General features: G+C 41.9%; 1 protein-coding gene across 1 annotated transcript; it reads right to left on the reverse strand.

Annotated features, from left to right (window-relative positions):
* Positions 1 to 22: 22 nt before the first annotated feature.
* Positions 23 to 25611, reverse strand: cdkl5 (cyclin dependent kinase like 5). Its single transcript, XM_062412434.1, has 20 exons — positions 25477 to 25611; positions 23375 to 23409; positions 16099 to 16144; positions 15847 to 15983; positions 15273 to 15393; positions 14780 to 14839; positions 13881 to 13971; positions 12512 to 12614; positions 11508 to 11594; positions 10874 to 10954; positions 10586 to 10755; positions 9512 to 10362; positions 8829 to 9169; positions 7918 to 8019; positions 7556 to 7661; positions 6716 to 6851; positions 6059 to 6164; positions 4891 to 5052; positions 3329 to 3577; positions 23 to 2770 (listed from the first exon to the last, which is right to left on the reverse strand). Exons 1-20 carry the CDS (start codon positions 25511 to 25513, stop codon positions 2363 to 2365), a joined length of 3429 nt encoding a protein of 1142 aa, XP_062268418.1. The 5' UTR covers positions 25514 to 25611; the 3' UTR covers positions 23 to 2362.
* Between the last annotated feature and the right edge of the window lie 1971 nt (positions 25612 to 27582).

The raw sequence follows: 27582 nt of genomic DNA on the forward strand, positions 1-27582 counted from the left end.
AACACGGGGGGGGGGGGGGGGGGGGGTTCTCTCGTCCTTGGCTTACGTTCACGGACAAATTGAAAAATTAAATGTATTGCAGAAGCGATGTTTAAGTGATTTTATACGTGAACACTTCTCAAATCCTTCACTGAGCTATATTTGGCTCCAGGTTAACTGCCGCTGGTCTGGGACGATACAATCTGAGGCTCCTTCTCGACGTTATGGCTCTCAATCAGCCACAGAGTCAATTGGTTCATTTGTTTTTTTTTGCCTGTGTCATTTCATCCTTTTTGACAGATTCAATTCTTTCTTTTATCCACGTTATGCACAAATGCATCCGCCCGTCCTTCTTCCCTTGGTTATCACCATCTGGGATGAGAATCTTTACTGGTTTTTGTAATGCCTCCGTTAAGGTGGAAGAGGGAAAATAAGACTGGAAGAAGATCCGCGCTGTGTGTACTTTGCCTAGGCCACAAATAGTGATGTGATCTACATGACTCTGAGGGTCAGTGGGCCACAGGTAAATGCTTGTTATGAACAATCGAGAAAAATCATCCCTGATCATGATTATTGATGTCGAAAAAGAGAAGTTTCTGACGAAAAAAACAAAGTCAGGTTTACACAAAAGGCATTTACACAAAAGCAATGTTTTCAAATGCAAATAGAACAAAATATATAAAACAAAATAAAAAATCATTTCAGGGTAAGTCTGGTGTTATTTCTTATTTTCTTACTGTCAACAAAGTTCCTTTTTCTTATTTTCTCACCCCATTAATCATCTCATGTTCCCTCAGATTCAGGGTGAGGGGATATTTGGGGATATTTGGGAAACAGCCAGAAAATGATTTGAGTACTTCAGTAAAATACCTCACAGTACTACTGTTTTAAAAGTAGGTAGGATTTAGAGTCTCAAACTTATAATCGTCGAGTATTGTTGTATGTTGGCGTATTTTGGCATTTTCCACTATGTTTCAGTCATAAACAAATTCAAAATTCATGTATTATCTTGCATTTAACTTTGAATACTGTATTTGTTGGCTACTTTTCAGGGTTCGATAGTTTCTGGGTATTTACAGAAGCAAACGTGTGACTGATGAATTCGTGATGATTTTGGAAAACAGAGGTCTCAGTCTGTGGCACAGAGTAGTTAGCTCCACCCCAGATGACACATGTTTGAGGCCTGATTCAGTAACATTTTTAAATAGAACCAGACTTTCCCCTGAGGATCTTAAAGGTTGTAGGTGAGGTGCTTTTTTGCAGAATGCTCTCCCACAATCTGAAAACACTGTTCGGATACAAACTTCTCAGGGGGGGCCGTGTGGTGATTACTTACTTCCTGTTAAGGCTGAAGACGAAAACCAACATGGCCGCACGGAGCTAAAAGGATAAGGACACTGAGAGTGGGACGTCATGTGATGTGAACGTTTCTGTGTGTAAAGTTCAGAGTCTAACAGTCTCACTCCGGCTCCTCTGCTACCGAACCCTCTGACAAAAAGCCCGATGTGTCACTCAACTCATAAAGTGATGTCATGAGGCCGATGAGCAGATTTGAACTAGATGTTTTTTGTGTTTTTTTTTTTCACTCTGGGCAAAAAAGTATTCATCAGTAATTCTTCATATTTGATGAAAAAAAATGAAAAAAAGGTTAAAAATAACATTATGAAAATCTCTTAATAACATATCAAATTGAACAGAAAAGGACATTCACCATTATTAAATATTCCTTTTGACATATTGTATTATCAACACATAAATATCTATGCATTTCTTTGTGTTGAAACTAAAGCTCTCGCAATTACACATTTAATTCTATATTACCTTATAATAATCCCATATAGCCTACATACTGTGTCATTTATAGCTTATATCCTTGAATTCAAAACAAATAAATATTCAATAAATAATGTTGATATAAATCTTTTGTTTTTTGTTCTTATCAAATATCGGAGCTTGAAAAACAGAGCTTGAGTTCATTGGTGCGGTCGGCGGCTGTCAGATGTAGTAGCGTCCTGTGAGCAGGAGATGGCAGCAGAGAGGCCACAGGAGCAGGGTCTCCTTGACGGGAAACATCAGCTTCTTACGTTCGAATCCCTTGTTCAGTAGAGAGACAAAAACGTACAACCGACGCAGGGCTGTCTTCCTGTGACCGAGCGGGCCCTGTCCTGTCTCCTGGACGCCACCGTCCCCGCTGTCTGTGTCTGGCCGGTCAGCGTCTGGTCCGTGTAGGTTCCAGACACTGTGTTTCTCAATGAGGACTTGATCCAGTGAAATAGGCTTCATGTAAACTTGTACTACAGTACCAGGATGTCTGCATTGACAGATGCTTTCAGGATGGAGCTATATTGGAGGTGGTGTGGTTTGGGAGGGTTTCCTTTCTTTTTTAAAGCGCAGTCTCCTTCAGGTCGTTGAGGTTTGGCATCCTGTTGCGGGAGGACCGGGTGAACGTGGGTCCGTTCTGCCCCGGTTTGATGCCCAACTGTTCCGGGGTGAACTGAGCGCCCTCCGCCCGCTGCAGAGCCGACACGTGCCAGCTGGACTCGATCTGTCCGGGGAGGGGGTAGCTGGGCTTGCGGCTCTTGGCCTGGGAGGTGCTGCTCACCCCGGAGTGCCCCCTGCTCTCCACGTGCCCTCGGCCCTCGGGGTAGCCCGCTTTGGAGGAGGGCTGAGGCGGGTTGGAGAGGGGGGCTTGGAAGCGCAGGTCTTGAGGAGGAGGAGGAGGAGGCTGTCCTTGATTTGAGGAAGAGGGGGAGAGGTGAAGGAGCCGTCGGAGGGACTTGAGTGGTTGGCTCTGGGAGGAGAAAAATCATTGCTGTGATTCCTGCAACAATTTAGATTTTTTAAATTGTTGCAAGGTGCAAGAAGGTTCTCTAGTCTGGCTTGGTTCTTTCTTTGCAATGTTTATCCTTTGGTCACTTCGACTTCCTACAACAACCCAAAGACCTGCAGATTGGAGTTGATTGGTGACTCTAAATCGACTGAATGTGAGCATGTCTCTACATGTTCGCCTTGTAATATGGGGGGTTGAAGTCAATCCCATCTGACATTGGGTGAGAGGCGGGTTACAGGTCACCATCGTCACAAGGGCGACATACAGAGACTATTTAAATTCACTCTCACATTCACATCTACGATCATTTTAGAATCTCCATTTAACCTCACACCGATTTGCATGTCTTTGAACTATGGGAGGAAGCCAGAGAAAACCTACGCAGAAAAAATTGTAAGGATTCAAACCAAGAACCTCAGTGGCGACAGTGTTCCACCCTGCCAGCCTCAATTTCCATATTCTGCAAGTGATGATATCATTATAATCGAGGTCATTTTGATGCAAGACTCTTCTACATACCTGTGAGTGTGAGTCCACTGGTTTCTCCTGAGGCCAGTCACTGACTCTCTCTCTCTCCCTCCCTCTCTCCCTCTCCCTTTCCCTCTCTCTTTCCCTCTCACGTTCTCTCTCTCTGTCTCGGTCCCGGCTCTGTTCTCGCTCTCGGTCCCTGTCACGAGATCTCTCGCGGTTTTTCCGCCGGCTGCCGTGATGAGAGGAGGACTTGGAGCCCCTCTGCAGCGACAGGTGTTCCTGTCCGATACCGACCACCTAACATTCCAGAAGCAAGAGACAGGAACATGATTGGTTTGTGTCTCTACGTCGAGTTTTCATCACACAACACGTCTCACTCAAATCACGTCTCAGATCCTGGAGAGGCTCCTCATGCATCCCTCTGGCAGGACCAGACAAAGCACAAGGACGTGGTGATGGTGATTAGTGATGATGTTTTGTTCTCTCGTGTCAAAGTGGGGAATGACAAACTACAAATTAAAAATATTGTCATGATCAATTAATATGTTTCTTCCTTTCTGATCAGTTATTAAGTTAAGGGAACATCTTCATCTTTCTCCTCAACAGCAAAAAAAAAGTGTTTAAATTCATACTAAAATTAATTAATTGCAAAGATAAAACTAGCAAATATATAATATATATAAGTATTACTATGTAACTGAGCAACAGCGCCCTCTGCAGCAACACGTGGTTAATTATTCCTATCAATGTGCTGAGTGGGACTGTGACTGAACTGAAAGCAAATGATTACCCATGATCCCCAGCTTCCTGAACCTAAAGAGCTGCAGCTGTTACTAATCAATCAAACTCTGTTAACAACTCCTCATAATTCTAGTTTTTAAACTGATCTACACCTCAGCATTACTCTTGAACTTAGAGGAACTGATTCTGACTATTTCAGCTCCGACTGTCAGTCAGTTCAACACTTCTCACAGGAAACTCTGCCCAAAGCTACATCATGTAAATAAAAACGAGATATCAAAGTAATTTTGGAGCTGCGGTTTTAAGGTGGAAAGGTTGGATAGTGTTGCTTTAAAGGATAACTCAGTTATGATTTAAATCAGAGGAGGCACTTGAGAGGTGCTACTTGGTAGATTGAGTCCTAATCGGTTTTCAGTATTTGTGCTAAGCTAGGCTAACCAGGCTGCAGCTTCATATTTAATGGACAGACACAAGAGAGGTTTTGACCCTCGTGGTAAACTCTCAGCAAGAGAGGGAAGAAGCACATTGACAAAAATACTGAACTACTCTCATCCTGATACAGCCTGGAATGAAAATGTCTTTAGTTTGAGTTTGAACATGTGCTGGTTTGTGAGTTTATAGAAGTGACACAATGACATAACTCGCAAACACTCACACTGCAACATGAGATAAACGTCTCCTGTGACTGGACACATACATCAGAGCAAGACAAAATGGACGCACAGGCCGCGTGCAGCATTCGACTCAAAGCACTTTTGAAATCCTTCTCCGTCGATCATTCACAGAGATCTTGAGAGGATTTCAAAGCGGCTCGTTGCGGTGAGTGCGGTGTGAGTGGACATGCAGCTGTAGTGTTGAGGTTAGATTACTGGTGAGGCAGGGTAGGGCGCGGTAGGCTGGTGTTGTACCATGGGCGAGGCGACTACAGGGAGGACTTTGACAGCTGAGTTGTGCTTTAAGCTATTCTTAGAGCTAAAGAGGGGGAAGAGACTTTTCCTGATGCTGGGGTTCCTCCCGTCCTCCATGTCCGTCTGTAGAGCAGAAGACGCACAGCCACAGCTCTCAACACAAACCTCCGACAGCAACACAACAACAACTGCAGCACCTGACCCTCGTCCAGTTAAAGAAACATAATTTACTACAGAAAAAAGAAAACTAAATCAGTAACGACATAAATCTGTTAAGATAAACAGGGAGAAACGTAAACCAGCATTGAAGAATAATCCTGTAATATTAAACCATGGGTGTTATTTCAGTTTGTCTTTCTGTGAGCAGGATACGCAAAATCTCCTGAACCGATTTTTTGGTTTTCTCTTCACATTTTGGAGCAACTTCAATTAAGAGGTTTAATCCACAATTTATTTTTTCCTTTAAGACTGTTAGATGGGAATTGTTTTTATCTCATTGTTAATTTTGTCAAGAAATCTTGTTGAAAATGTTTTAATGCATCTGGATAATGATCCAGTTTCATTTAATTTAAATAATATCTAATAATAATGATCAAAACAAGTGTTTCAGCTTTAAACTAAATTAAAGAATATAATATGTTTAAAGTTATATTGACTGCTTGTGTTTCTTGGTCTGCTGCACTTCATTGTAGCCATAGAAATCAACTTTGTGAGTCCAGTGTTAATATTTCCAGTGTATTTGAAGAAGATGTGTCTCCTTTTCCTCGCACTATCCAAAACTGAAGCTAAAACAACATGGAGGAGACATAGTTATAGTCTGGCTAGGAATTAATGCAGAAACCATAGAAATAGGACCCATGATGCAATAAAGCAGAATCACCCTTTAACATGCTTTGTGGTGGATATCAGTAAAAACCTATAGAAAACTTTCAGTGTTGAGTATAAGTAACAATAACGACTTAAGATACTGATGCTGCTGATAATCACTGTCAGATGCACTGGTCTAAAAAAAGCCTTCACAATGAAATATAAATATAGTTTGGACAAGGGAGAAAAACAAAAAAGGATCCAAAGGAACATTTTTATATGCGCTGAATTAAACGACAGGCGAAGACTCAAGCTATCTTACTATCTGTGTCTTCTTCTTCTTCTTCTTAATGGCTCTGAAGAAGCCTTGTTTCTCCTTCTCTTTGACGGGCTCCGGAGGGTTCATGACCATTGCCTCCGCGGCGCTCCTGCGAGGCAAATGTGGAAAATCGTCAAGTGACTCATGTTTGTAATTACAGGCTCGGGATTAAACGGTGTCTTCATTTCAGGAGTATCTTACATCAGGGGTAACAGCGAAATAGATTATGTCACAAATAGAAGACGTTTAGAGTGAGAAAAAGTCACAGGTCCTAAAATAACACAAGCAGCACCATGTGAGAGCCCGTGAGAGACGTTTGAATTATTCTCACTTTCAAGATTTCAGCTTTCAGTCCAATTATAACTGTTCAAATGATTCACTTCCCAGCACAGCGAGACAATTGTGTATATTGTACAACATTTCATGTGACCTCTAATGGTTTATCAGTTAATACAGACAACAAACATTGCTTCTTTTTCAACTGTCAACAAAGAAAACTAGAATTACTGTTCAGAGAATCTTCATTAGTTATTTGACAGTGAGGAACATGTGAGACATAGTTTGATGTGGTGGTTTCTACAGCAGAAGAAGAAGAAAACCAGTTCCTTGTTACAACGTTGATCAGATAATGCCTGAAGTTACAGTGAGAAGAAAACCCACCAGTCAAAAGCCGTCTGGCGTTTGGAGTGGTTGCCCATGAGGACAGGGTCTCCGGGTACAACGGGGACGACCGGCCCTCGACTCTGGACGACACCGTCATGGAAAGAGGAGGAGTTGTCTGGTCTTGGAGAAGGAACTGAAAAAAACACAAGTGGAGAAAATAATAAAAAGTGTAGCGATCAAGATGCTGTTGCCCATCTTTATGTGAAGTCTATGGATGATTCCTTAAGAATTTTCTGTTTTCCTCGGTTTGACTGTTTCTCTGGCGCCACCAGCAGGACGACATCTGTTTGTTTTACTGAAATAACTTTTTAATGAACTGTCGTTAAATTTGCTGCAGCCATCTGTTTCCCCCGGATAATGAGCTGTAATAAATTCATAATCTGCTGACTTTCCCTCTAGCGCCATCACAAGGTCAAAGTTACACTTACCCATAACTTTTATGATTTGTATTATTGATTGATGATATGGTTTGGATTAGCAAACTGAGTTATGTCTTTTCTGTTCAGTATTATTCTCTTAAATTGGGTAATTTCATATTCTACCTTATTTAATTTATTTCAAAAATCCCATATATGTATATATTTTATTTGACAGATCTTTCTGTATCATACTTTGTTATGGAAAACATTTTGAATTGCATTGTTGTTGAAAGCTTTGTACAGAAACTACCATTAAGTATTTGAAAGTAGTCGTTTAAAACACATTGTATTGCAATAGTAAAAATATATGATTGTTAATAAAATTTAAATGCAATTGTCATTTACTTCTCCTGCAGGCGACCTTAAATAAAATGGTAAAATACAGTTAAATCAAGGTAAAGAAACGGCAGTTTCTTACCTCGGTAGAAGCTGCCGACTCTCCTCGGCATGGACTCGGTGAAGATCATCCGGTTCTCCTTGGAAGAACCTCCATCTTCCCCATGAGGGTCGTGGTACATACCCACCTAAGAAACACACAGACATGGTTCCTGGGTACCCGCAGCTTTGTGACGGATCATCTAATCATCACTGAACATTAGCTGTCACATTTTCTTTACCGCCTCACATCACAAGACATTCCAGCTGTTCAGTGAGGTAACATTTATACCAGCGACAACGTGCAGTGAAGCTGTTGAGCCTGATCAGAAACAGACAGAAAATGCAATATGGAAACCAGCGGTCAGAAGAGCTACTGTCAGTGTGGGGGGGGGGGGGTCGGACCTCGTTTTTAGAGCGCTGCGTGTGAAAAGCAGCCGCGTTGTCCCTCGCAGAGTCTTTGATGGGGGCACAAGGGTGGCTCATGTCTTTAGGGGACGGCTCACTCTGTTGAGGAGACGGACAGGCGCAGCATGAAGCAGTGGCAATGAAAATGTGAAACTGACACACACACACACACCTCCTTGTAAAACACACACATTAAAGAAAAAAATCTCCCCTTGTCACATTGTTCGATATATTGAATAAGAGATGTTATTATTTCTGTGAGTTCACATTGTTCATCAACTGGCCTCTTTTCACTTCCTCCCCTTCTTTAGTGTTTTCCCACTTTTATAGAATAATTTACAAACCGCTTGGAATATTTTGAATTCACACCTTTTTATCACATCTTGTTTCTTTTCTTTCCTCCCTCCATTCCTTTCGATCAGATCTGTATTGATCACATTTTCTGTTCCACTTCATATTTTAAAACCACAAATTTCCTATTGTACTTATTAATTTACCTGTTGATATTTTTTTAAGAACCTCTCAACAATGACTTTCTGGTAGAGAATACTGCAGCTCTTATTATATTTTGTTTTATTTAAACAAATATTTAGTTTAAAAGCATCTCAATCCTCCTTTAAAAAGACCACAGACATGATATCAGAGTGTCTGAGACCATGTGCTTTTTAAGAATGAGCTGCTTCACTTATTGTAAGTCTTAAAAGCGTCAGCTAAATTACTTATTTATTTTCATAAGATAAACACTATTCTGGCAGTTGACTATTTATGCCTGAGAATCAGAAAAAAGCAACACTGAATCTGTAACGGACCCAAATTGAACTTTTCTTTTGCACAGTGACAGTTTCAGTATTTAAGGGTGAATGTTTCCTTTAACTCTTCCACACTCCCAGGACGTGTCCCCCACTAACCCTGGTCATGTCATCGGTGCAGTCCTCTCTCGACGAGCTCACTGAGTGTCCGGTGAGGTTGGTGCGGTGCTGCAGCTGCGGGGAGAGGAGCTGCAGGCTGCTGGCTCTTGTCGGTATCACCTGGCCCGGCGGAGGCAAGCCCGCCATCCCACCCTCCACGCCGTGGGGCCGGTGGCGCTCCCTCCTCACGTACATGGAGTGACGTTGGGGGCGCTGCTGTGAGGAGAAGGGGGAGGTGTAGCCCAGGCCGTAGTGATAAGACTCGTGTGGGGAAGGCAGAGTGTGAGTGGAGGGCATCCCCGCTCCTCCTGGGTCTAAGAGCTCCGGAGCGCCGATGTCCTCTGGAGAAGAGAGGAGAGATATTTATTAACCACTAAATCTATAAACCTTTTTTTTTTTTTTTTTAAACAATATTGTGTATCAAAGACTTACATATTGCTTTTTTGTCCAAACCTACATTTAATCTAAAATCTAAAAGATAAAAAACGGCAAAACTCATATTTGACAAGCTGGAAGCTGACAGTTCATTCTGTAAATAGTTTTAATCCAAATCGTATAACTCTTATGTCTTGTGCTGAATAGATTTCCTTTTATTTATCAGCATCACCTGTAGCTGTTTATATTTTATTCACAATCGGAGAAAAACAAATATGATTTAAAACAAATTGAACTCCTACTCCTACCTGGCGTTAGAGGCTTATGTCTGGACTTGTGTCTGGAGGACGAGTCCAGTGTGCTGCTCTCCATGCGGACATTGCCGCTGCTACGAGAGGCGGGGCTGTGTCCGGATCGATCGCTGTGTCGTGTCGAGGGGCTGCCGGGGGGGCCCTGAGGGCCTGAAGGGGCATTGAGGTCTAAGCAGCTGGCAGGGAAGAAGCGGGCGCTGGGTCCCACCCCCGCTGATGTGTTGGAGTTTGGGTCGTCCGGGTGGAGCCGGCCGTCGCTGAGGTTCCCGACCGATTTGGCATCGCTCAGCGCGCTGTGGCTCTTGGACAGGCTGAGATAAGAGGCCGAACTTTTAGACGAGGAGGACATGGAGCCGTGGGCCGAGTCGGCCATACTGTGGCTGTGTCTGCCATGTTGTTTCTCCGCTCCAGACTGCAGTGTGTTTGTCTTGCCTTCCAGGAAGGTGTGGCGCCCGACCTGCTGCTGCTGGTGCTGCTGCTGCTGCTGCTGCTGCTGAGAGCGAGACGAGCTGGGTTTGCTGTGGCCGTACTTTCCCCCGTGCCCCTGGTCCGGCAGCTTTGTGGAGGCTCCCATGCTGAAATCAAACTCAGTCTTTCCTTTGACCTCTTTGGGACTGAGGAGGTGTGGCAGGTTGTTGTTAGCCAGGTCTTTGTTGGATGAGGCAGAGCGATTGAGGGTCTGGGACATGTACTGGCCCTTGGGGTGGAGCACGGGACTCAAACTGGACGGGGCCGGTTTGTTGCCATTCAGGAAGCTCTCATTGCCGAGGTGATGGAGGTCCCCGTGGCGAGGGAGGCTGGAGCACTCTTTACTGTTGGAGCGACGGCTTGAGCTCTTAGTGTGACTCCTGGAGGAGCAGTGGGGGGAACAGTTAGTCAATACACTTGGGAGGGGGTCTTGAGTTTGGACATCTAATGCCTCTGCCCACTGGTTGTAGCCGACATGGAGGAATTAAAAAACAACCTTATAAAATCGCATTATATTCTGTTTATCGGGATCTTTCCATATCAAATAGCCCTGGGTTAAGAAGAAACTGTGACATGAAATCAAAATAAAGGAATCAGTCAAACCTGGTAGGAACTGTGTTCTCTCCATGATGGTGTGTTTTCCTCTTGGAGGAGCGCGGCGGGTTGGGAGATGCGGGAGGAGGCCTCTCTCTCTCTCTCAGAGGCTGGAAGGCCGGGTGGTTCAAACTCTGCTCCGTCAGAAAACGCTCGGTGGGGTTGAGCAGCAGCAGGTTCTGAAGAGAAAAGACACAATCAGGGAAGGAAACTGTTTTATATATTACTAACTGACAAAGGTTTAAAGGTTTGAAGTGGACAGATTAGTTTGAGTTCTGTGCTTCTTTGTATTTTTACCTTCATCAGATCCAACATCAGAACACTCAAGATGCCTTGGTACCTTCTCTCCAGAGTCTGAGGATGAGTAACTGAGGGAAACTGGCACACACACACACACACACACACACAAATACACACAAACACACAATTCAAATCCAAACTGAACTTGTTTTGCACTTTTAAAATTACTATTAGGATTTTCAATATAAAGTAGATGTTTGTGCCATTAAACGCAACACACATCTGACAGAAATCTATCACCGGCTCACAATAAACAAACTATCAAACACACACGTACGTACACACACACACAGTCACATAAACACACACGCAAAGTCTAGTTCGGTCGTCTGGGACATTTTCTCTTGCTGCTAAACTGAACACCAAACACCTAGCTCATGAGTCACAGCAATCCACTCAGTCATGGTGCTGGGAACGCTGCCACGACAGAGAGAGAGAGAGAGAGAGAGAGAGAGAGAGAGAGAGAGAGAGAGAGAGAGAGAGAGAGAGAGGAGGAAGGAGAGAAGGACACAAAGCTAAAGAGAGAAGGAAAGGATGTAAAACAGAGGAGGAGGAGGAGGAGTAGAAAGAGGAAGACAAAGCAGAGAAAGAAAGAAAGCGAATAACAAAAGGATGAAAGAACGTCTCTTACCCTGATTCCATGAAACCGAGGGTTGTTGTAGAAGAGTTTCATTTGCTCGGCAGGGAGTGAACCCAAAACCTTCTGAATGGTGAAGAGCTGGAGGAGAAACGAAGCATCATAGTTTAACATGACAGTAGAATCAACTGCATTAACTATACTTTACAATATTTATTATATTTATAAGCATATTATTAAAAGGATGACATTTTTCTTTAATGATGGCCCATGCATAATGCACATCTCAAGGCTAGTCTGACACGCCCCCTAACAAAACCAGGTGAAGCGAGAGTGGAGGTCGACATCTGCAACTGCAAGCGGTTGACCAATCACAAAAGAGTGGACAGCTGGCCAATCAGAGCAGACTGGGCTCTATTCGGAGGGATTTCTTAAAGAGACAGGGTTTCAGCCACAGGCTGAAAAGAGGAGCTGCAGACAGTTTGAGGAGAAGTCTGACACACTGTCATCATATCGATCTTAATTACTGTCATTATCTATTTATTCACAGCACTGTGGAGATATAGAGCTCTCTTTCATCCGAGAAAAGGATGATGATGGAAACGAGGGGAGAGCATGTCCCAGCAAATCCATATATTCCATGTTGCTATCCCGTCTGTCATCCCAACAAATAAATCAATAAACTCATGGTGGCATAACAAAGGATTACTTACATTTATGCTAATCTCTAAATGAATCAGTCCATTGGTTTGGGCGAGGGGGGGGGGGGGGGGGGGGTTCCACACAAGGACACAAAACACTTGTACTTGTGTCCTTGTGACGTCCCTTTTGAAAAGACTATTTCACTTCTTAAAATATATCGTACCCCGGTTGGCTCTTTGTCAGATACAGAGAATCAAACTATTTATTTATCTGAGCAAGTTAAAGCTTAAAGAAGATTTACATTAAAAACACGATAGGCTTCTCATCTGCTTCACAGATGAGAAGCCCTACAGTAAAATTGTTATGATTTCTCATATTTAAACGCTGTTGCATTCGCGACTGGTTTTCTCACCAACCTGATCAATCTCACTTTCCCCCGGGAACAAGGGCTGTCCGTCGCTCAGCTCCCCGAGGATACACCCCACCGACCACATGTCCACGGCTTTTCCATAGGGAGCCCTGGGACGGATGGACAGAGACGAAGAGACGGAATATCACTCAGGTGAGAAACAACAGGGATGCTACACGTTAATGGCTGTGGTGATAAAAATGAAACCACAAAATGAAAAGAAAACCACAATGAGAATGATGGTGAGAGGGTGGACATTATCAGTGGTGGTGCTGAAATATAGAATAAAGCAGTGGATGCTGTATTTCTCATCAGAAAGATGGTCATATCTGAGGGAACGGAGCTGAGGAGCCTGGTGAGAAATGGCGAGAGATCTGGCAGCAGAGAAGCAGAGGAGCGGTGGTGTTGGAGGGAGAGAGTATTTGAGTGGGTGGCATTCAAACGCTGTCTCAATAAATGTTCCAGGGCATTTACTAAATCAGGCTACAGCAGCGAGGCTAGATGACGCTCAGCCGCAACAGAAGCATTGAAAACAACTGAGATATTTGAATTCAGGATTCAGTGAAGAGCGGAAAAAGGTTCATGTCCGATTCTGAAGCAGGTGAATCTTCGACACACGTTTTACAGTGATGAGGACGAAAACACACAAATGACACAAAATACTTTCTGGGACTAGCAACAAATGTACAAAATGAATACATCTCTTCATAAATAATAAAATAGAGTCATTAAATAAACATTAACAATAACGAACAGCACATTTAACCCTTGTGTTTAACAACTCTAGTACTCCATTACATAACTTAATAACCTGTTGTTATTACTATGTTTATTGATATTATTGAATTGAACTTGACTTCAACATTGTTTATTGTCCCTCAGACCTCACCTGTCTCTCTGTCACAACCTCTTGTGTCACATGAAAGTAATGTGTATTATGCTACTTAGGCATAAAATGTCTTACATTAAGAAACATACAATATGTCATCCTGTAAAGACATTTAAACTAATGAGCACACTGACAGAAAATCAGTTTACAGGTATTTTGACAATAGTTAAATCTGTACAAATATTTTTTTTGAACAAAATCACTCCTCTGTTTATGGATTTAGTTTATCTTCTCCAATGACAAGTTTTCCTGCCTTACACTTATATTTATCAGTGTTAATTGGATAGCTTGTGGGTGAGGTGATGGTTTTAACCACTGTACCACCGTGCCGCTTCAGATACCTTCACATATAAAAATTATGTTGTTCAAGAGATTAAATAAATATTATGATTGATATGCCAAATGTGACAGAATGAGGAACATTTTTATGTCTACTGGTTTCTCTTGTTTCTCACACACACACACAGAGACTCACACACAGACTCACCCCAGCAGCAGCTCAGGTGAGCGGTACCACCTTGTGGCCACATACTCTGTGTAGTTAGCGTCAGTTCCCTCCGACAGGTTACGAGCAAAACCTGAGCCAGAGCAATAAAAATCATTATGACTTCGATAATATTCAGACAATCTACCGTCCTTCGTGTGAAGCTATTAATGGCAAATTGGTGAGAATAAAGTTCAATCAACAGTCAAATTAAGTAACAGCATGTGACCGGACTCTAACCAGTTATGTCACTGCAGGCGGGTTGAGACTTTAGATCACTGCTGGACAGTGAGTTCATTTTCATCACAACAATCAGGATAAACAGAACGACAGCTCCAACAGTGAATAATACAGATCTCACCCCAGCTGACTCAGTGGGATCTCATTAGCCAAATATGCAAAGAGAACTGACAGTTTGATTTTGAAGAAGAAGAACATCTGAATATTCACTTGAGATTGAATATACACCTGAGAAACTGTAAAAACACAAAACTAATCTGTATCAATACAGTTAATTTATATTTGTACTTCTATATATATACTTTGAAGTAGGTTTGCTGTGTTGGAGTAATTGTTATAACAACCACCAGAGTACATGTTGTACTTCTGCTCGGCTCCTTCCCACTGACAGAATCGATCTTTCTAACACGCAGCTCACAAGCTAACAAGTTAATGGTGTGATTTTTTTTATACTGTGAACTGAGCAAACAAATCTAAACTGGCCAAAATGAAATCACAGAATCAAAAATAATTTTCACAGCATCACAACGAATCCACACATGCAGTAGAACATCAAATAGATCACTAGCAAATGATCAGCTGAGTGTGTAGAGCAGATTGCTTCATTTTTACAATTCAATGTGAAAATGTGAATCCGATAAGATCATAAACCAAAGACTCACCAAAGTCACAGAGCTTGAGGACGTCCTCTGAGCTGATGAGGAGGTTCTCAGGTTTGATATCTGAAATAGAAACATACAGAAGCTTGTTAAAGCAACACTGTGTAACTTTTACTGAGGAGCAACGCCCTCTGCTGTTGGGCGTTGTTTATCATACATGTTTCAAGTTTTCTTCAATTCAGCATGATGTTCATTTTGTAAATCTTGGTCCCATTGAAAGTCAAATAGACGATAGAGCACTATCTATGGTATGCATTGAGGCATGGATATTGTGTGACTGAGAGCTTGTATCGTCCAATGGATGCAGGTCTCAGGTGTAGGTGGATCTGCACCGTCCATGAGCTCCCTTCCAAATATGGTCACTTCTGGTTTCAAATAAACAAGATGGCTCTGGCCAACATACCAAATGTGAGGCTTCAAAACTGCAGCTCACAAACAATTGTATATATTTGGCAGTAAAGGGACATGGAGACAGCAGGACAGATGAACTTCCCACCTCTGTGTACGATCTCGTTCTTGTGACACCAGTTGATGGCTTTGATGAGCTGGTAGATGTAGCTGCGGACTTTGTCGGGCGCTGCACCGTTGGGCAGTTCCTCCAGGAGCTCCAGCATGTTCTGCAAAAGCAAACAGCAATGTCACCTCTGAAGAGCGATACAGGATGTGCGGTGCAGCCTCAGCTACTTGACATGTGGAAAGTGTGCTTTAAAATATGAATCATTTTTAAGTATTTCCCTAAATCCTCCTCCAAGTGGGGGATCCCTCTCCCTGGTCTTGGTGTTTTAACCCTGACGGGGCAGCGAGTGGGGACACCTTTGCTAAGATGATTCGAGTACAGCATGAAAATAAAGCCTGTCATGAAATAAACACTTGGCTGGATACCCTGGCAACACAGTGGGGAATACCATTATTCACCAACAGCATAGTTCATATGTTGCCATGGTGATGCTTTTTTATGTTTTAACCGAGCAGCCTCACTGTCCTGAAACCGAGAGTCCATGCAGCAGAACAGCAACGTGAGAGTGAATATGTGCACAGTGAAATCAACACGATAGCGTCGCTCTGCTGACCCTCTCCACATATTCAAAGACCAGGTAGAGTTTCCCCCTCCTGCGAAACGCCTCCTTCAGCTCCACGATGTTGTCCTGCTTCAGAGTCCGAAGCATCTTCAGCTCCCGAAGAGTCGTCTCCTTGACCTCCTCATTTTCTGTACGAAATTAAAAGGACAAGCTGTGATGCGGTTGTTCGCCTCCTCCTCCTCCTCCTCCTCCTCCTCCTCCTCCTCCTCCCCCTCCACCTACTCCCTGTCTCCCTTCACTCACCTTCGCTGTCTTTGAACTTCTTGATGGCCACAAGCTCATTGGTTTCCTGCGGAGAAGTGAGGACGTGATTTGGGTTTAAGACAAAAGATAAAAACTTACAGTGTCGAACAAAGCTATCAGCGACTTTCTAAAGCACATCGAAGGAACATAAAGATCAGAGTAGGAGTAAGAAATAACAAGAATTTGAAGAACGAAAGGTGGAAATGAGAAATAAGAGGTGAGGATATTTAAATTGATTTCCTGCCCACTGTCAACATCAAAAGATCCATGGCAGTGCTCTCATTTGAATTATTTCACCACAGGGCGCCTGCACACACAGAAACAGCACATCCTTGGCACAGTTAATAAGGATCAGATTACTTGAACGACCTTGCAGAAGCTGATGTGTTTGCGGATTCAGAGATTTACCATATACATTTGTTTCAAAGTCCATGTGCATGCCACAGATTTAACATAAGACGGCACTTTGACTGGAAAACAACAGAAGGCTCGGCTCTGTTTCTGACATCATCGCTTCACTCTGATTGCACAAGATTTAGGAGGAGCTTCGGCTATGAGAGATTTGAGATTTTGTCTCTCACTAGGTTTAAACCCAGATAGTGATGGTCATTATTGTATGTGTGAAGCGACAGTAAAAAGTGGAATATTGTCCAAATAAAAGAAACTGCAGGGATCGAGTGAGGATGGGAATGTTCATCCCATGTCTCAGATACAGAATCTATTCCACATGCAGCAACCGTTTGAAAGTCCCGAACTTTGATGTTATGGATGTTTTTTTGTTGTTGAAGATGAGTAAAGAATATCTGGGTTAGGGTGAAATTACTCTGTGTTCAGAGCTTTTTAATGAGCGGAGTGAAAGTTTGTGGGGCTAAAGTCCTTGATAAATGAGGCAGGAGACTCAGGGGATGGATGTAAAATGCATCATATAGTTAGAGAAAAGAATCTGAGGTGTGCACGGCCTCCTTTCATAAAGACTGAGCCTCCTCTCTTTAAACCTAACATCCTGCATATCGCACTACAACAACAATTTTTTTTTAAATATCGATATTTATATTCCTGCTGTTCTTTTCTTGCACCGCTTGCCACAATCATTTTATGTCTTCAGACTAAATTAAAGCTATTTTCATCTTTCTAATTTATTCTTGTTACAATACTAGCTTATTATCAGAATATTGTGAATTTATCTTCAATTATGACTTTCCTCTCATAATCCTACGACTTTATTTTCACTAACAACTTCTTTCTCATAATATTGTGACATCATTGGCAAAATCACATATATGGCCCTAATACTGTGTCAGAACATACCTCTAAAAGAGTGATGTTATAGTTTCCTGCAAGCTACCATTCTTCTTTAAATCCTGGAACATGTGCATAATTTGCCATCATGACATTATTTTCCCTCAATGCTGGACCCAAGACAATGGTCCAGAGGAAATGATGACATACAGGCCAGTCTCTGTCTCATTCCCTCTATTGTCCTGTTGTCTGCGGAGGGTCGGAGAACAGAGTCGGCCTCAGTGTGAAGCAGCGGCCACACGACGAGGAGCTGCTCGTCACAAGCTGGGCTCTCACTCATACAAAGCCGATTGTTTGCGTGAACGCACTGTTTTTTAATACAACCATGTGTGTTTCAAGATTCTCACAACAGAGTCCATGAAACTACACAACATGGATTCACAGCTCCAGCAGCATCGTGACCGAACTGTTTTAATCTCCAGGCCTTTGTCTGAATAACGAACTGGCACATTTAGTGTTGACCAGTATCACGCATGCTAACATATGGGACAATTGCAGCTCTGCGGCTTTGCAACGTGCTGATGAGGCTTGTGCTCGTGTGAGGTGTCTCTGACCTCCACTCATTTACCTTTTGAGCCACTGTTAAGTCAGCACAGCTAAAAATAGCATCAGGCTCGTTAATTTTCTGCTGAAGTCATGAGCAGGTCCTGACTGTCACTAAGCACAAAAGAATAAAGCTCTAATGTTTCCCTTGTTTCCAGAGGAATCAGCCAGGAATGCAATGATATATGCAAATAGCCGATGATGACGCTGGAGTATGTTAGTCAGTTTGAAGAAAGTGATGCTTTTAGAACATGTGACTACAACAGTCCCCGTCTGGAACCACATTTAAATTGTTTGTATCAGACAACCAACCAACCAGCCAGTCAATCAACAAACCAACCAGGTAACCTTCAATCCAACTAACAAACAAACCAACCTTCCAACCAACCGACTGACCAACCAACCAAGAAATCAACCAACCAACCAGCTAAACTTCTAACCAACTGACCAACCAACCAACCAAGAAAACAACCAACCAGCCCACCTTCCAACCAACCTTCAAACTAACCAACAAACCAACCAACCGGCCACCTTCGGACTAACCAACCAATTTAACCAACTAACCAAGCAAACACACACATATACATAACCTTCTACACAGATTGTTCCGGAAAGTATACGGATCAAGTATGATTAATATTTGCAGGATATTTCCAACAGAGAAGCACAATATACAAATTGTGTTATTAGTTTATACACATTGTGTTTTGATTACACTTGTGGCTCAGTTCACTTCCCTGTGGGGTTCACTTCATCACTTCTTGCCAATGTATAGCCAACACAGACTAGAGGTAATTAATTAACATGTCAGGACTACAATGCAGCATAGAAATACTGTATAGACACCAGGAAATACTGGCTGGCGTGTAGGTTGTGCTATTATCACTCCCAAAACACAAATTCAAGATAACACATAAGCCTCCATACACACACCCACATACGCTAATACAACACTTGCATAAAGTGGCAGGACATTGCACAAACGCTGGCACACATTCGCTCGACTAATTAAATCAACCATCAAACACATAGTGTACTGTACTGGACGATGTACATAATTTATACTGGGACATGTTTAAAAAGTGTTTAGCTTCTTCATAGAAGAAATGAATCGTCCGGCTGGGGTAAAGCCCGGCGCTCCAGCAGCCCTCTGATTTCCTCAGGTCTGCTAGACTCCTAACAGGGTGACCCATTTACCAACATAGATTCATATTCAATACTTCCCTCTCCATCTCGTCCACTCCACACACACACACACACACACACACACACACGCTGCTTGTCTCTCTCTCCCTCAGCCACCCTGCTCTCCTTTGCCCTGCTTCCAGCTGAGAAAAGTAAAAATAACTGCTCTCTTGCAGGAAAGCTACAAAGCTGTTATTGCCGTGGCCTGTGTCTGTGAAAGAATTCCCTACTATGTTATCAAAGTGTGAAACATGTCACATGTCACTTTTTAGTAACTTCCTGCTTTGAAAGACGTATCGTCTATTTAACAAAGCGACAGTTAGACTGGTGATATTACATTTTTTATGAAACTGAGATTTGAGAATCAAATTCTTGCAACGATGCTATGAAAACATCTGGTTCAAGACGACATCTCTAGTTCCCCCCACTGATCAGAAATGAAACCGAATCAGCGATAGAAGGATTGATCCACGGTATCAAGGCCCCACGATACATGCACTTGACCAATCGTGGGTCAGTCTCAGCTGTCAATCCTCCCGTTTTTACAGCATCAAATAACCGATTTAAACCAACTTAGTACAAACATGAAATCTGGGACATACATCAATCTAAAAAGAAGAACTTTAAATGAAAAATATATCTTGTATTTGACATGTGCTTTGACTTTTGATTGCGTCTATGTCCCATCAACTAACATGGAGGATGCATGGTTTATGACCTATAGTCCAACCAGCCACCAGGGGGTGGTATCAAGTCATTGTACACAGTCTATGTTATTAGCACTGGGTATAATGGTAGAAACTATAGATATAAGACTCACATACAGAATATAAATATAGTATAATATATTATTCATATAGCTTTTTTACTTAAAAAGTTACTAATATTGACAGATTTGTCCAGATAGGAATATATTGAATATATACAGGGTTTAAGATTAAAAAGCATTTGAGTTTTGGTGCTCCATATATCTTGTGATTTCATCATATTTCATCTAGTTTTTCATATTTGAAATGACTGAGTCCTTCTACTTGTTTGTTTCCTTGCTGAGATTTCTTTGCTTTTGTTTCTCAGGGCAGTGATTGAGCAAGATGACGTCTCAGCTTGAGACAGAATAGACGTCCTAATCAATAACTACAATCCTCTGTCTCGCCCTCTCTCTTCCCCTCTCTCTCCAAAATAACCTCTATTAGTAATTTATTTCAAACAACAATAATAAAGCCAAGTAATTTCCAAAAAAAGCCTCATCACATTCCCATGCCCTCCCTGCGGAGGCTCAGCCAGCGAGACACAGACGCTCCCTGCTACCCACTGACCCTGCTAGCCAGCGAGCTCCGTGTTTCAACAGATTAGTCATCTGTGCAGGTGGCCGTGGTTAACTCTGCAAACATGCACACATCAAAAGATTCTGACGCCCCTCTGTCCCAAATACCATTTCTGCCGCATCGCTCTCACAAATGCAGCACTTAACAAAAGACCTGAGTCAGAGCCCAAACACAGAAATGTGTCAACTGATTTCCACATTCACTGACAGTTGCATTTAGATATTTTTTTTTACAAATTCGGATGCTGCTGCTCGAGTGGAGCGTCTACCTGCCTCTGTCGCGTCTGCAACCTCCTCTCTAACCTCCACGTTCTGCTTAGCGTGTCATTTTGCTCATGCCCCCCAGAATGCCAGCGTTTGCATGTTTAGCGTTTTCACTCAATGTATATAATTCATGGCGCTTTTGAAATTTTCATGAAGCTTTGAAGGAACTTGGTGTTCAAGGGACACGTTTGGGGGCTGAAATGAAAGAGACATGCACAAGTGGACCATACGGGACAAATACTGAGCGCTAGGGGTAAAGAAGGACCCTGACAAAAACATTGATTTTGACTTCCTGTAGTTTATTTCCTGCTTAATAGCTGGAACAACATAGGCATTAATAAACTTGATTTGTTTTGGATCTCTGAATATAAATCTCAAAATATTTTGTTTTCACATAAAACTGCAAAGAAAACAAAAACGTTGACACAGATTGACACATTGGATATCGCAGCAGTATTAAACATTTAAAGATGTTTTTCCATATCTTACTGAACGCTCTCTCTCTCTCCTCCTACAGGAGCTCGCTCTCATGTGCGGGGTTAGGTGTTTTTCACAAATATATCATTTTCATAGATGTGCTGACAGATGGACGAATGTAAAATTAGACTAAAAACCAGAGCAGAACATGTCGCTTTATTAACACGGATGAACCTTTTACTGCACAACGCTTTTTATTAGTAGCTGTTCGATTCGGTTTAGTAAAAGTACTTCCACAGGTGATTAAAAGGTGACCATTGCATTTTATGGATATATATGATCTATAAACGAGTGAACCTGTAAAATAAGACTCTGTCATGTGTCCTGTCTGCAGCACATGGAGGAAAAGTTAAGGTTATGATTGTTAAAACGGGAAATGTAAGATGTGAAATTACAATTTAACCAAAACTACAATATTTTCTTGATTCCTGTACTTAACACGCCCACCAAACTCCCAGACCTCCTCCTTACAATGAGCATTTTTTCTATGTTTCTATTTTCTATGTTTAAACAACAATTATTGCATCATGACACACCTTTTCCAGTCTTATTTTTAGAAAGACGATGCCCAGTATAAGAAGGTCTGATGGGAAGGTGCTCGGTAACAATATATTAGTTCTACTGACATCAGATGAAAGGATCCCTTTGTTTTTTGGTTTCAGCAGGACTAAATGTAGAAATAGCTCTTTTTTTTATAGCTGCAGTGTCTTCTCCAAGTTTCATCCCAGGAATAGGTTCCTAAAATTACCTTCACTTCAGACATAGAAGACTTTGAGAACTCTCTGCTCTGGATTAAGTGAAGGCACAAGACTCTCTCGCTGTTACTGAGACAGAACATTGAACCATTAACATTACACATCTCTTGAATACCACAGTTCCTGGATTACTACTGTGCTACCCAAAATCCTAATATGTCCTACAGTGTGATTATTTTGAATTTCTGTATCTAAGGTTAAAATCTCAACATCAGTAAATGTGACATTCATTTGGGATCTTGATTTCTTACCTGTATTTGATTTTGTGACTATTTCTAATATTATGGTTCTACATTAGTAATGGTAGTAATAAATTAGACGTTTACTTCAGTTCCTAAACACATTATTTTTCACCTCTGGACACGATACTTTGATTTAAATGTTTCCATGTTTCCATGACTTTCATATTTCCGTTTACATGTTACAGGACATAGCCCGACCCACATCATTACATCCACTAAGCCATAAAGTCCAGCATTATTCGCTGGAGTTTGATCACTGATGTTACTATATACTATTGTGAATGTGTTCTTTCTAATTTTGCAAAAGCTAAAGCTCCTTTATATATTTTTTCAGGCATGTGTCATCAAGCAGTTGGCAAGTCTGTCCTGATTTATGTATTTTATTAAGCACAGTGTGGATTCATTAGTATCATATGTAAACTGTGTCAAACACAATCCTTTGATAGATTACGAGAGAAAAGGCTGATGTTGACGGGTCACCTTCACAGAACCTGCCGCTCTCATTGAGATTAAACTCTTCATTAACGTCACTTTAATAAAAGAGGCCTGAATACAGGTGCTAATAATATTTGCGGTAATCTGCACTTAACCCTGTTCCCGTTGCATCAAACCAGGACACCACTCGGATGTTTCGTTAACACTGTTGATGGATTTAGACACTGGACCAGGATCCTCAGCACCAACCACATCCTGTTTAAAGTCACTTAGACGAGTGGATGAAGAGAAGATCGAAAGGATCACGTGACTGACAGAAGTTACGATATTGATTGATTCTTACGAGTTTACCCATTGGATGCTGCTCTTTCAAAATGAATTGAATAGTTTCTATTGCGTCATTAGACAAGGCAATTTTGTTTATGAATCTGGACTACATGATAGCTCCCCAAAAGTGAAGCGAAAGCTGATGTCTGCATGTTAGTGAATGGGACATGGATCAAACTAAAAAGTCATAGCGCATGTCAAATTAAAGATTTCTGATATTTTAGGTAGTTCTCATTGAACTGATGCAGGTCCGTGTTCATTTAGGATTTTGAAAGCTTTTCTCACACAAGCTAATATTTGGTTGTTTTTTTTCCTCATAATCTCTCCATGAAAATGCACCAGGACACCGGGACTTCATATTATGATATTGCAAACCAACAATATTTTCATACAAAGGGACGTTAAGACTTACAGAAAGGACTTACCTTGTGTCTGCACTTAAGCACCACTCCATACGCTCCTGCACGAGGACAAATAGAGAGACAGACAGAACATCGATAAATACTTTAAGATAATACAAAAAAATGATATTGTGTAATGTTTATTTGCCTTTACGAAATCTTTAATTCATTAGGGTTAGTTAATTTTAGTTATTATTAAAGTTAATAACTAAAGCAACTTTAAATCATTACACTTCGGTCCTCTTTGTTTGTAACATTTTGAGATGCTGACATGCTGACAAGCACTGATGTATAATTTATCACAGTTAGTGAAAATTATCAACAGTACAATAAGCACTGGGTTCCTCTGTCGTCTCACATCAGAGTGACGCAGAGATGTATGTCAGTGCAACTCACTGGAATCAGCTTCAAATGAAACAGCTGACTGACAGGAATAATGGGCTCATAGTTTAATGTGTGACACACATTTGGGAAATATCTGAGACTCATGTGCAGCGAGGGTTTAACTTGTTTTCCTCATTTATTTGATCTTCTGACCTCTGATCCAACAGAGGAAGAGTCGACCAAGCTTTCACCCTTATGCAAAAACACACTAACACAGATGCACAGGGATATAACAGAAACAGGCATATAGAAAAGTCAAGATGTTTTTCTTAATTTGATTTTCGCTTATTCCAGGTTTGACCTCTTCAGCTTAAGATCATAAGAAAACGCTATTTACATGGCAGAGTCTTATTCAGATTATAGGCTTAATATCAGAATATTGGTGTCCATGTAAATTGAATATTGATAAATCTTTTCTAACCTGCCTATACCTAGTTGTGAGATTAACAATATTTGTTATAGGATTCAAAGAAAACAATGTCTGTTGACCCAAAATGTGAAAGGAGCAGTTCTCTTTGGTGTTCAGTTATTTTACTTGGGCTTTTACTTCTCACAATTTGCCTTAGTCTGCATTTCCTCAGCACTTATCCTCCTCAGACTCTCCACTTTGGTGTTGTGAGTTTCTCTTTTCAACCATAATACTGTTTTAATTCACTAATTAATTTTGCTCTGTCTTTTTTGAGCCTGGTCAAATTACACTTCGACACGTGCAGCAGATTAACAGCCTGTCGGGATGGGGATGGATAACGGCCTTTGAGCTGCTGGCAGTTTTTAAAAATGTGAAACACCAATGCAGGATTTTACAGTTATGTAACCACAATTGAAAAAAATGTCAAATGGAAGCAATTGGAAATAATATTTGAGAAACATTTGTGTTCCTGTTCGAGACACTGGATAGATGTATATGGTGAAATTCATCAGGAAACAGGGAGGCTTGTCGTATAAAGTCGAGAGATACAGGAATAAAGATCTGGCTTAAGTTTTTTAGAGTAGAAGCAGGAAATGACATTTTGCACTTCTCCGTTTCTGCTAACAGCTCATTGAAGGCGGTGGAAGAAGAATTTCCTGACTCTGCTGTAATGTTTGTTCCTGCATTGGTTATTTGTCACGCGTAGACTGAACAGAGAAAACACAAATGCAGAAGTCACAACACAAATACAAGCTGTGAAAACTAAACTACAAAAGCCACACAACGGAAACACAACCACAACAGCAGTGAGCCACAACCGATGTTGATAATGAAACTAGAGTTACTGTGACATGTGAGCAATCGTTTATGAAGGACAAATCAGTCGCCGCTTTTACTGCTGTGTTTTCCCAAAGTGCGCTTAAGTGAAACTGCTCTGCCTTACACATGGGGTCACTCAGACATTTAGTTATTCACTAGAGAGCTGGAAGGAAAAGTTCCGGAAAATGTCGCAGCAAATGACTCGGAAAATCTCAGGAAAATGTCGAGACATCGAGAAAACAGCTGGATAAAACCCTTTTTCGGATAAAGGTCTGTTTCTCAATCTTCTCCAGCTTATCAGCCTCACATTAACCATCCTTCTATATTGATTTTATAATGTGAAGTGTGCAGGTCAGCTGTTTAATGTAAACTGATCCATGAGCTGCCAAAACAACCTCACATGAAGAACTACAGCCGATGACATCAGGCTCCTCGTTGGCCCTGATCACCAGGGTCAGATTTGTCGGTTGACAAACATGCACTAGGATCTGCTGTGTAAAAAAAAACCACCCACCTTCTCCCACAATGCCAAGGACCTCAAACTTATTCATCACATCACCGAGCGGGGGATTCCTCCAGCGGGTGAAACAAGCTGCTCGAGTGTTAGCGAGGAGACTCCTGCTTTGACCGGCATCTGACGGAGGGAACTGTAGAGCCCAGGAGCAAAGTAACCTGACCGCACCCCATCGTAACACCTCTTCTTCTTCTTCTTCTTCTTCTTCTTCTTCTTCTCACTTTCTTTTAATCATGGATCTTTCTCCAGTTGTTTCATTCCCTTTATTCCGTGACTTCTGGTTGTGCGTGACGTCCTTCTGTCCAAACCTCTTAACGGTCGTACCTGGAAGATGGGAGACAAAACGGAGAAACAAGGTTTTTAAAAATATGCCGTGAAAGGGTCACTCCAAGCGCCAACTCCCCATCATTCCCTGCACAGGCGGTTTATTCCTGGCACAGATGGCAGCTAACTAGGACATGTACAGTACAGAGAAGCATTTCCTTCAGGACAGATCTAAATCATGGATGACTTCTGCACGACTTCCACACCCCCGCTCTATCCCTTCTACTCCAGCAGGCCACGCGTTCAACCAGGATGATGCTGCGGGGAATCACTGGAGTGAATATGTAATAACTGGCAGCAGCAGCGTGAAGCCATGCCTGCTCTGGAGCACCAGGTCAACTGGTTAGAATAATATATTGGTTGGACCAGACTAGAAAAGTCTCAACAATTTTTATTACACCATGAAATGTCCTACAGGATCAGTCTCCCTGCTGATTGTTCCTCTAACGACACCATTTTGAGCCATTTTCAGACCTGAATTCCAGAAGATATCCGGACATTAGGGTTCCAACTTAATCAGATTTTGTCTTTTCAGACATGCAGAACGCAGCGGGAGATTCTCTGCACCAGACGTGTTCATAACAACAGGAAAATCTGCTCTGTGCTCAGGAGAGGAATGGTGTATCCCAGCCTCTATCAACACAAGCTCTAGAATCCCATCCATGCCTTCCTCTACGAGTCTACGTCTTGTAGATTTCTTTTTTATTCTGAGACATTTGAACTCTTTTTGTTTTGCATCTGTTACATCTTAGATATGTAGAGGACACACCCAATCTCTGTGAATTATCCTGACATGATCCTACTGTACTCTCACATGGCCTCACACAGACGTTTTCCAGGATTTCTACCCGGGGGGGGGGGGGGGGGGGCTGGCAGATGTAACTCCACTGAATGTCCAGAGCAACTGAATCAGATGTCTGTATTCTCACATATAGCCCCTCTGGATAAATTCTGGAGAATATCCTTAGTTCAGTGCATGTATGAAAGCAGCTTTATTGAAAGGGCTCATGAACCTTTGAATGGATCGCTATGAAAGTTGGTTTGGATGTCCATCCATCCGTGTCTGCCATCTTTAGTGATCCGCTGACTTTTTCCACCAGTAAAATATCTCAACATCTCCTGGATGGGTTGGCAAAATGTTTGGTGCAAATATTTATGGTTCTCACAGGATATCCCCGACTGATTTTAGTCATCCCCTGACTTCTGATGCTGACTTTTAGTGAAATGTCTATCAGATGAACTGCCATGAAATGTGGTACCAACGTTTCCAGTGATTTAGGATTTACAGTATAGAATCATCATCATCATCAGGACATAATTATGCATGTTCTATATTTTAATACTCAATGATGAAATATTTTTGAAAAGGAGCAATTGCTCCAAAGCCTTAAATCTCCGTCTGTCACACGTCCAAAAACCGTCCATGATTATTAAAAGTCCTCTTTTGTATTGTGGATGCTTTTGGAGTGGAACCATCAAAGCTCCTTGAAAATCAGTCCAACTTCATTTGTGTAACACTTGATTTATTCCGCGGTGCAAAAAAATCACTTTAATGTTGATTTGGCTCATGTGTCTGAGTGGGCGTTTTCCATTGCAGCGTACATTCCACACAGCTTTCCAGGGGGAGAGATAAGGTGGATGTTGAGGCCATCCATGACTAGTCATCTAAGGATGTGCTGCTGCAACCAGGGAGTGATTGGATCCACAGTGTATCACAAATTGCCCCCCCTCCCCCCCAAAAGCCTGCAAATGGAGAAAAACTGTGGGATGCGAGTAAATGTT

This window comes from Platichthys flesus, chromosome 1 (genome assembly GCF_949316205.1).
Source record: "Platichthys flesus chromosome 1, fPlaFle2.1, whole genome shotgun sequence".
Taxonomy (NCBI): Eukaryota; Metazoa; Chordata; class Actinopteri; order Pleuronectiformes; family Pleuronectidae; genus Platichthys; species Platichthys flesus.

Bases quoted from the DNA above. Each gene is read 5' to 3' on its own strand.
- cdkl5 (XM_062412434.1), bottom strand. From the start codon at position 25,513: ATGAATAAGTTTGAGGTCCTTGGCATTGTGGGAGAAG. The intron at 16,145-23,374 runs GTAAGTCCTTTC...ACTTCTCCGCAG, and splicing joins TGCTTAAGTGCAGACACAAG to GAAACCAATGAGCTTGTGGC. The intron at 6,852-7,555 runs GTAAGAAACTGC...TGTTTTTTTCAG, and splicing joins AGTCGGCAGCTTCTACCGAG to TTCCTTCTCCAAGACCAGAC.